Raw genomic sequence first — 11194 nt, 5'->3', positions numbered from 1 at the left:
CCTGCAATTGCACTGCTGGGTATTTACCCTAAAGATACAAACATAGTGATCCGAAGGGGCACATGCACCCGAATGTTTATAGCAGCAATGTCTACAATAGCCAAAGTATGGAAAGAACCTAGATGTCCATCTACAGACGAATGGATATTTTTTTTTATTTTAATAGCTTTTATTTTTTTTTTAATTTTCTTTACCTTTTTAAAATTTTGAGCAGTTAAAATAATTACTTTTATTTTGGAACTGTTACCTAAATTTTTTGAGGGATAAAGTAAGATAAACTTAAATACAAATTTAATATAAAAAATGTCTATTTCCATATCTGGCATCCAATTTACTAGCAGAAAAACAGGGAAAGTAACTTACATCTCTGAATCTTGATTTATTATCATTTGCACACATTTCCAAACCATATGGGTGGTTATATCAACCTCAAATTTTAAATAAAATTTATTCCTGGCACAAATTCTTGACACATACCAGGTTCCCCCCAGTGGATATGGTGAGTAAAAGTGTATAGTTCTATCTTCTCTTCCATGAATAGACTTTGTTCAGGCTTAAGTCTTAGTTCTCCAATTCACTAAGAAACCATTTCTTTCTTTTTTATCCACTGTATATTGTCAATAATGTTGATTACAAAGCCAAAAGGTTTTAGTGAAATTTAAAATATAAAGACAGTGAATAAGATTTTGTAAGTGGTTTAAAATAGATTATTATTTCATTGGGTAAAATCAAAATAAAGGGGAAAAAATCTAATTCATTTTTACACATACAAAGAACAGTGCTCTTTATTTTACACCTTGAAACAGGTATTCAATACCATACTGGATTTCCATGTCAGATGCAATACTTCTTTAAGTGACATCACATGGCAAGTTATTAGCATGTAAGAACAAAGAGACCTAGATCGTCAAAATGATGCTGTATTAGTAGTCATGTGACATCAAAGATAAAAAATTTTGCCATTCATGATTTCTGTTCTGTGTTTTTTTTTCTTGTGATTAAGCAGAGATAATACCATCTACCTCACTTAAACTTTTTCTAATTTAAATTCAATTAGCCAAGACATAATGCATCATTATTTTTTGATAAAATGATCAATGATTCATTAGTTGTACCTCATGAAATCTTTGCCATAGCTGGTCAAGTAGAAAATGCAAATGGTAGTAATACTACCAATGTTAATTTCTTTGGTAACTACAAATAATTCATTTTTAATCCTGTCAATAATTGAAACTAATAATGGAAATTATATCCTATGGTATCAGTCCAATATGCTGGTCCCATTCTTATCCAAATGCCAACTGACACACTGAAATAACTCTCCAAGTTTTCCTCTGAAAGTTGACTATGACTGCATAGTAACTGAAAATTAATTGCTCTGTATACAACCAGGAAAATGCTCTAGGTTTTTCACAATAGATTTAGAGATTGACATATGCAGTAATTTGAGTACATGAGAGTTATTAACTGAAATAACTTTAACATCAGCTTAATATTTTATCCAAATAATGCATGGATAGGGCATCAACAAACTATAGGTAAAATTATGGTCCCATCACCAACTCCTCCAGAAGCTCAAGACAAAAATTTTAAATTATTTTATAATTTTCCTTTTTTTATATTTTAAACAATATGCTTACCATCTAATGGTTGATTTTTAAACCCAAAGACAAGATCATAATTTGTACCCCAGGCCACTATAGATTATGTGTTGCCACCTCCCTAAGTTACCACATTTTCCTCCTCCTTCCCCCCTCATTCAACATAGTTACATCCCATTTTATTTTCAGATACATGCATTGACAGCACTGTTCCATCTTTAGAACCTATTGGTTGCATATGTAGTATAGAACTACTGATGCTAATTTATTTACATTTTTGTATATCTTTCTTTTCATATTACTATACTTTCACCCAAAAAGACATTAAGATCTCTTTTTAGGAGATATTGAGAATCATTGAGAATTTTTTTTCAGAAAGATAATTGTATTTTCAGTAAGCTATTTAATAGATTATTTCTCATTTATTATATTTATTGCATTCTATTTGAATATTGTATCTCATATATAATGTCTCTGAGAAAATGTTTTTGCTTAGTAGTACTCACTTGAAAATATTCATGTCACATTCATTATCAGGATTGACTAGAAGTATATATAGGTCATATTTTTAAAAAATATTATTATCATTATTTAAAGATTTATTTATTTGAAAGAAAGAGAGAGCTTGCATGAGTGGGGGTCAAAGAGGGAGATAATTTTTCCAGCAGAGTCCCAACTGAGTGTAGAAGCTAACTAAGGGCTCAATCCCATGACCTGTGGGATAATGACCTGAGCTAAAACCAAGAGTTGGCAAATTAACCAACCAAGCCAACCAAGGGTTCTCATTTTGAATCATCTTATATTAATCCTCTCATTCTCTTATCTGTTCTGAATCTCAAATTTTGTTTCATTATTGTTTTTTTCTTTATGGTTAGTTTTCTTCAACTTTAGAAACTCTCATTACATTAATTATATAATTATTATCCTTTTAATTTTCAAAGGCCTTTTATTGTTATCTGACATTTTCATTTTATCTAACACATGATGATTTTACTTTGGATGTAACAACTTCTCATATTTATCTGAAAAGATATATTTTGTAAAGTTTTCATGAATTTATTATGATCATTTTTATCTTGATGAGTGTGTGTGTATGTACCTCTGTCTTTTATGTAATGACTTCCCCAACAGTCTGATGGCTTTGAACCTTAAAGACTATTAGAAAATGAAGCACTACAATCCTTTCTCATCACAGCATGCTGGGCTTACTCACTGATGATATTTCTTCTGGATATCCTCACCACTAATTCCCTTATAGAATACTATCAAAATGCCATTTCTCCTTTTCCTTTTAAGTGGTCATATCTCAAAATTTCTATCTACCAAAAATTTCTTATTTTTTTTTCCATCTATGAATTCCTCCCCTGGTCTCTTTCCCAATTTCTTTCTTTTTTTTTAAGATTTTATTTATTTATTTGACAGAGAGAGATCAAAAGTAGATGGAGAGGAAGGCAGAGAGAGAGAGAGAGAGGGAAGCAGGCTTCCTGCTGAGCAGAGAGCCCGATGTGGGACTCGATCCCAGGACCCTGAGATCATGACCTGAGCCGAAGGCAGCGGCTTAACCCACTGAGCCACCCAGGCGCCCCTCTTTCCCAATTTCTTTACACTTATACAGATCCCCCCCCTCCTCCTTCTCCTTCTCCTCCTTCTCCTTTTCCTTCTTCTACTTCTTCTTTTAATTTGACTTACTTAACATAGAGCACAGTATTGTTTTCTGGAGTAGAATTCAGTGTTTAACTACTTACATACTAAAGCAAGTGTTCGTCACAAGATGTACCATCTTTAATATGCATTACCAAACTAGCCCATCCTCCACCCAAACCCTCTATCAATGCTCAGTTTGTTCTCTATATTTAAGAGTCTTTTATGGCTTGCTAGAAAGGTTCATTCCTAGTTACCTTATTGTTTTTGGTACAGTTTCAAATGAGTTCAATTCCTTGATTTCTTTTTTTTTCTGCTTTATTTTTTTGCTCTATTATTTCTGCTCTTTTTTTTCTGCTCTATAGATATGCAAGAGATTTCTGAAAATTGCTTTTATATACTGTGGCTATGCAGAATTCATGTATTAGTTCTAGCAATTTTCTGGTAGAATAGCTGTAAATGGTGAAAGTTTTATTTCTTCTTGCCAATTTGGAGTTTCTTCTTTCTTTTGTTCTTTGATTACTTATGCTGAGACTTACAGTACTATGTTGAACGACCTGTTTCTGACCTTAGGGTAAAGGATCATAGTGTTTTCCCATTAAGGATGATACCAGCTGTGAGTCACTTATATATAGCCTTTATGATGTTGAAGTATGGTCTATCTATCCTGCATGTTTGAGGGTTTTTTTTTTAAGAAATAATAAAAAGAAATGATTCTCTAGTTCTTCCAATGCTTTCTGTGCCTCTATTGACAGGATTATATGTTTCTTCTCCTTCCTTTTATTAATATGGTGTATGATGTTGATCAATTTGTGAACATTGAACTATCCCTGCATCTCAGGAATAAATCCCACTTCATCCTGGTGAATAATTCTTTTAATTTATTGTTGAATTTGATTTTATTGAAAATTTTTGCATTGGTATTCATTAGTGATATTGAACTCTAATACTCTTTTTTAACAGGGTCTCTCTCTGGTTCTGGAATCAAGATGATACTGACTTAATAGAATGAGTTTGGAAGTTTTCTTTCCATTTCTATCCCTTGGAGCAGTTGGAGAAGAATAAGTAACTCTTATTTAAATATCTGGTAGAATTCCCTTGGGAAGTCATCGAGTCCTGGACTTTTGTTTATTGGGAGATTTTTGATCACTGATTCAATTCCTTTGCTTGTTATGGGTCTGTTCCAATTTTCTATTTCTATTTGGTTCAGTTTTTGTAGTTTGTAGATTTCTAGGAATGTGTCTGTTTCTTCCAGGTTTCCCAGTTAGTTGACATAATTTTTCATAGTATTCCCTTATGATTATTTGTATTTCTGTGGTGTTGATTGCCATCTCTTTTCATTCATTAGTGATTTCAACTATTTTTTCTGCTTTCTTTTTGATAAGTCTGGCTTGGGATTATAAATTTTATTAATTCTTTAAAAGAATCAATTCTTAGTTTTGTTAATCTGTTCTATTGTTTTTTGTGTTGTTTTGTTTGTTTGCTTCTGTATCATTTATTTCTACACTGGCTATATTATTTTCCTTCTTCTGTTGGCTTTAGGCTTTATATGCCTTTCTTTTTCTTATTCATTTAGGTATAAAGTAAGGCTGTGTATTTAAGACCTTTCTAAATTCTTGAGGTAGGCCTGTATTGCAATATACTTCCTTCTTACAACTGCTTTGCTGCATTATAAAACTTTTGGACTTTGTGTTTTCATTTTCATTTTCTTCCATTTTTTTTCTATTTCTTCATTAATTTCCTGGTTAGCCCATTCATTCTTTAATAAGATGTTCTTTAACCTCCATGTATTTTTGGTTTTGCAAGTTTTTTCATGTGGTTGACTTAGGTTTCATAGTGTTGTGATCTGAAAAAATGCATGGTATGATCTCAATCATTTTTTTACATATTGAGGGCTGATTTGTGACCCAGATTGTGATCTATTCTAGAGAACATTTCATGTGTCCTCAGAAAGAATAGGTATTCTGCTGCTTTAGGCTGTGATGTACTGAATATATGTCAAGTCCATCTGGTCCAGGGTGTCATTCAGAGCCATTGTTTTCTTGTTGATTTTCTGCTTAGATGATCTGTTCATTGCTGTAAGGGGGTCTTAACAAACCCTAGTATTATTTTATTATTATTAGTGAATTTGTTTTTATTTACATTTAATTGATTTATATATTTGGGGCATAAATATTTACAATTATTAGATCTTCTTGTTGGATAAAACTCTTAATTGTGACAAAATGCCATTCTTCATCTCTAGTTACAGTGTCTGTTTAAAATCTATTTTGACTGATATAAGTATGGTTACTCTAGCTTTATTTTGATGTCCATCTTCATGATAGATTATTCTCCATCCCCTTACTTTCAATCTGAAGGTGTATGTGTGTGTGTGTGTGTGTGTGTGTGTACACACACAGTTGTGTGTAGACAGACTATGGACTATTACTCAACCATTGAAAATGAAATATTACCATTTGCAGTGACATAGATGTTATGCTAAGTGAAATAAGTCAATCTGAGAATGAGAATTATCCTATGATTTCATTTATATGTGGAAATTAAGAAACAAAATAATGGGTCATTGGGGATGGGAAAAATAAAATAAGATGAAAACAGATGGAGAGAAATCATAAGAGATTCTTATCTATAGCAAACAAACTGAAGTATGATGTAGAGAAGGTGGGTGCGTGATGGGGTAACTGGATGATGGGCATTAAAGTGGGCACATGATGTAATGAGCAGTAGACGTTATATGTAACAGATGAATAACTGAACTCTACCTCTGAAACTAATGATACACTATATGTTAATTAATCAAATTTGAATATAATAAAAAATATATAAAAAAAAGAATCTCTTGTAGGCAATATATAGATGTACTATTTTCAATCCATTCTGACATTCTGTCTTTTGATTGCATAATTTAGCTCATTTACATTCGAAATTATTATTCATAGGTATGAATTTAGTTCTATTTTGTATTCTGTAGAGTTGGGGTTTCTGGTGATGTTCTCTGGTCCTTTCTCGTCTTCCTTTTTGTTTTGATTTGTTTTGCTTTGTTTTGTTTTCCACCACTCAACTCAAAAAGTCACCTATAAAATTTTTGCAAGTCTAGTTTAGTTGTCTTGAACTCCTTTCATGTTTATGTGTTTGGGAAACTTCATCTCTCCTATTATGAATGATGGCCTTACTGGATAAAGAATTCTTAGCTGTATATTTTTCCCATTCAACATATTCAATATTTCTTCCACTATTTTCAAGCCCTGCCATATTTCTGTGGACAGATCTCCCAACCTGATCGTTTTTCCTTTAAAGATATTGGCTTTTTTTTCCCCCCTGCTTTCAGAATTCTTTCCTTGTCTGTAAAGCTTGTGAATTTGAATGTGAGGTGCCTTGGTAATGGTCAGCTTTTGTTGAATTTAATGGGAGTTCTCAGATTTTGAGGTCTGTGTTTCCTCCAGATTAGGGAAGCATCCAGTTATAATTTGTTTGAATAAACTTTCTACCACTTTTTCTCTCTCTTCATCTTCTGGGAATCCTATGATATTAATGTTATTACATTCTAATAAGTCATGGAATTCCTTAACTTTCACTTTGTGTTCCATGACTTTTGTTTCCCTCTTCTTTTCAGTTTCATTATTTTCCATAATTTTCTCATCTAGATTACTAAATTACCCCTCTGTTTTGTCCGTCTTCATTTTTATGGCCTCCGCTTGGAAATGCATGTCAGTTATAGCATTTTTAATTTCAGCTTGACTAGATTTTAGCTCTTTTATCTTTGCAGTAAGATGTTTTCTAGTGTCTTCTATGCTTTTCCCAAACCCAACTACTATACATACAGTCATTGTTTTAAATTCTAGATCAGACAGCTTACTTTATCTGTATTGATTAAATCTCTGGCCATGAGTTCTGCTTCCTGCTCTTTCTTTTGGAATGAATTTTTCTCTCTCATCGTTTGGTCCAGAAGAGAAAAGAAGAAATAAGTAAAACAAAACAAAACAAAACAAAACCAAGAACAACAAAAACAAAGGGGAAAAATATTTATGTCCTTGGTATGTTTTGGGCTACCTGTTAAAAACAAAAACAAAAACAAACAAACAAACAAAAAAAACCTCTAGATTCCAACATAAATAATAATGATGATGATGTAATAATAAGAAAGTAAAAATAAACATAAATTACATAGATATACAAAGTGTATATATATAAATAAAATATATATATATAAATAAAATTTATATATATATAAATAAAAATGAAAAAAAATGAATTTTTTTAAATGAGAAACTAGGAGAAAAATAATATTAAAAAACAAAGAGTAAAGTAAAATAGCACCTAGATACTATTTTCTCCTAGAGTTGAAGCTTTGCAGCACTTTATGGTTATTTTTTCATAGTATTAGACTTTCTGTGAGCAAGTTGTTCATTGTGATCTTCAGGAGGAAAGGCCTGTTGTGCTGATTCTCAGCGGATTTGCCCTAGTGGAAATACACCTAGGGCAGGGCCTGTTATAAAAAGCTCTGGTCTACACTATGTTGTGCTGTTTTTGTTTGTTTGTTTGTTTTCTCTGTTTAGCATTGATGGGTGGGATGAATATTGTGGTGACTTGTTCTCTAGCTTTGGAGATGAAAGTTTGTGCCACCCCACTATTCAGGGAGCCCCACATAAGAGCAATCAATCACTCCTGTGCAGTCTGTTTCCATTAGAACCCCACCTTCACTTTGCCTGTGACAGGTTTTTATCTCAGGCTTATGACTAACTTTCACATCTCCATATTTTAGGGCCAGGCATCGTGTGGACCACTGCTGATCCGTCAGGAGAGGGTCTCACCATGCTTTTGCTGTTTGCTGAGTTGTCTCAAGAGAAGTGGTCACACCGTTGTGTAGCTTCACAGTTTATAACAAAACAGAGCAGAAATCCAGTGCCAACACTCGTTGCTCTCAGCTGGCTCCCACTCTCTTATCTCTGGGAACATTGCAGCTCTTAGGAGCCAGCCGTTCTTTTAACCCAGGGAATCCTCAGACCATAGTGTCACACCTGTGAGTCCACGTCACTTTGAAACCTAAGCACTCTTAAGCAGGACATATATCCCACTGTAGTAACCTTCTAAAAGTTCAGATTTTGTCCTCCACTGCTTCTAATACTTTTCTATGGCCTCCATAATCAGGATCCCTCCCCACTGCCTTATCCACAATATATCTCTGGTCATTTTTCTACTTGTAGATTTGCAGTTTTTGTTCTTTCAGACCTTGAATTGATTTATTCAGTTTTCAGAATGATTTGATAACTATATAGCTGTGTTCAAGGAATAAGATAAGTTTAAGGCCCCCCTAATTCTCCATCATGTTAAGTCCTCCTTCTACTTGTTTAACATTATGTAAACTGAGTTTTATGACAGAGAGGGACACATATATTTGTTGAACTCACATTTATTTAGAATGAAATGAGTTTTAAATACACAAAAACAAACAAAAAAGAAACAAGTAAAAAAAGATGTGTCATAACACAGTGCATAATATCATGTAACTATTGGAAACAGAAGAACAGAATGCAAATCTTTTTTCAAAGAACTTGGACAGAGTCATGGAAATTACAAAAAGTTAAAGACTAAGTTCTTTTGAAAAGTGTTTACCTAAACTAGTGTTTTTGGAAGTTATGTGAGAAGGAAGAATAAAACTGTTTCTGTGAAAATAGTATTTGGCAAAAATAATCCATTGTATATTTCTGCAGAAAAAAAAGGAGGAAAAAATGACACTTGCTAAAAAGCTTGATTTGGCAGGCTTTTTGAGCAAAAACTAAAGGACATGAATATATATTTGCAGTATGACTTGATAAGCTACTATATTTCAGAAATATTGGGCTTAATTATTAAACAAGCATCCCTTAAGAGTCATAAAATTGTATTCAAATGAGCCTGTAATTTAATTCATTTATATTGATTTATAATGACTATATATAAGGTACAACTTCTGATTTTGTTAATAGTTAAATTTATGTAGTGAAAAAAATATACATATCTTAATAAAGTCATTACAAAAATGACTAATTCTCACAAATTTACATATTTCTATAAAATATTTTTTAAATATTTGGACATAGATATCTGGCTTATAAAATTTTATCTATGAGGAAAAAAAGTGAGTTTTTTTAAAATAAGTATTAACTATTGTTTTTAGATTTTTTAAAAAGAGTAATCATTTGAGAGAGAGTGCAGGATCCCAGGATCCTGGGATCACGACCAAGCGAAAGGCAGCCTCTTAACAAACTGAGCCACCCTGATTATTATTACTATTTTATTTTACTTATTTTTTAATTATTTTATTTTACTTTTTAAAATTATTTTATTTTACTATTTTAAGTTGCAGTGTCTCCTGAATAAATCACAGTGTAATCAAAATAAATTAATAAGAATTTATTTTTTATACTTTATGTATGTCTGTCTTTAGGGGAAACTAAATTAATGCCCCATGGAATATAATAACCAAACTTCTACAGATTTCTTCTTTTTTTTTTTAAGATTTTTTATTTATTTATTTGACAGAGAGAGATCACAAGTAGACGGAGAGGCAGGCAGAGAGAGAGAGGGAAGCAGGCTTCTTGCTGAGCAGAGAGCCCGATGTGGGACTCGATCCCAGGACCCTGAGATCATGACCTGAGCCGAAGGCAGCGGCTTAACCCACTAAGCCACCCAGGCGCCCCTACAGATTTCTTCTTATCGGGGTTGTTTCCACCATCAAGAACTGGCTTGTTCTTCTTCATTCTCATTGTTCTCATTTTCCTACTGGCTCTTTTTGGCAACCTGTCCATGATCATCCTCATCCTTGTGGATACCCATCTCCACACACCAATGTATTTTCTACTTAGCTCTCCCTCATGGACCTGAACTTCATCTCCACTATTGTCCCCAAGATGGCTTTTGATTATCTCTTTGGGAATAAGACTATTTCTTTCATTTGGTGTGGGGTTCAGAGCTTCTTCTTCTTGACTTTAGCAGATGGAGAGGGATTACTATTGGCTTCAATGGCCTATGATCCCTATGTGGCTATTTGTTTTCCCCTCCACTATCCCATTCATATGAATAAAAGAATATGTGCTTTGATGATAATAGGATGTTGGATAATGAGCTCAATCAACTCCTGTGCCCACACTGCATATATCCTCAATATATCGTACTGTCGATCCAGGACCATCAACCATTTCTTCTGTGATGTTCCTGCCATGTTAACTCTGGCCTGCATGGACACCTGGGTCTATGAGTACACAGTGTTTGTGAGCACCACCCTGTTCCTTGTGTTTCCTTTCACTGGCATTGTATGTTCCCATGGCCGGGTTCTCTTTGCCATTTGCCACATGCAGTCAGCAGAGGGCAGGAAGAAGGCCTATTCAACCTGCAGCACCGATCTCACTGTGGTGACTTTCTACTATGCACCCTTTGCTTACACTTAATTTACGTCCAAGATCCTTCCACTCTCCAACAGAGGACAAGGTTTTGGCTGTCTTCTACACCATCCTGACCCCCATGCTCAACCCCATCATCTACAGCCTGATAAACAAGGAGGTGATAGGGGCCCTGAGAAGAGTTATTCAGAGGATATGCTCTGTAAAAATATAGAGGAAGTTCTCATTAGTCCTCTGGTCAGAAGAAGATTACTTGCACCTTGTATAGTCCTTAGCAATATTATTCCAGGATTAAAGGCAGGGAACTAAAATAATTTAGAAGATTAAAATAATTGAGATTTGACAAAATGTATATTCTTTATCACTCTTTCTGTTTTCTTTGTGATAATTTTTCAATAAAGAAAAAAGGTCATTATTTCCTCCTAACTTGTGAGCAATAAGCTTTTGCTAATATGTAGAAGTGATAATGGAAACAATCCAGTTTGATGGTATTATCCAGTACATTACTTTAAATATACATAGTATATATCCTTAAAATAGTTAAAAAAGAACAAAACAACAATACATGTA

At 33.4% G+C, this 11194-nt stretch overlaps 1 protein-coding gene across 1 annotated transcript; it reads left to right on the top strand.

The window, feature by feature from the left end:
* Window positions 1–9693: 9693 nt before the first annotated feature.
* LOC125100078 (olfactory receptor 2L8-like) lies at window positions 9694–10838 on the top strand. The gene is given in 4 exon segments (XM_047729908.1): window positions 9694–9715; window positions 9925–10086; window positions 10089–10669; window positions 10671–10838. Coding segments are annotated over 4 exon segments (933 nt in total).
* Window positions 10839–11194: the final 356 nt, after the last annotated feature.

Source organism: Lutra lutra, chromosome 5, assembly GCF_902655055.1.
Source record: "Lutra lutra chromosome 5, mLutLut1.2, whole genome shotgun sequence".
NCBI classification, from domain to species: domain Eukaryota; kingdom Metazoa; phylum Chordata; class Mammalia; order Carnivora; family Mustelidae; genus Lutra; species Lutra lutra.
The sequence above is the reverse complement of the archived record's forward strand: the minus strand, read 5'-3'. Positions and strand labels throughout refer to the sequence as shown.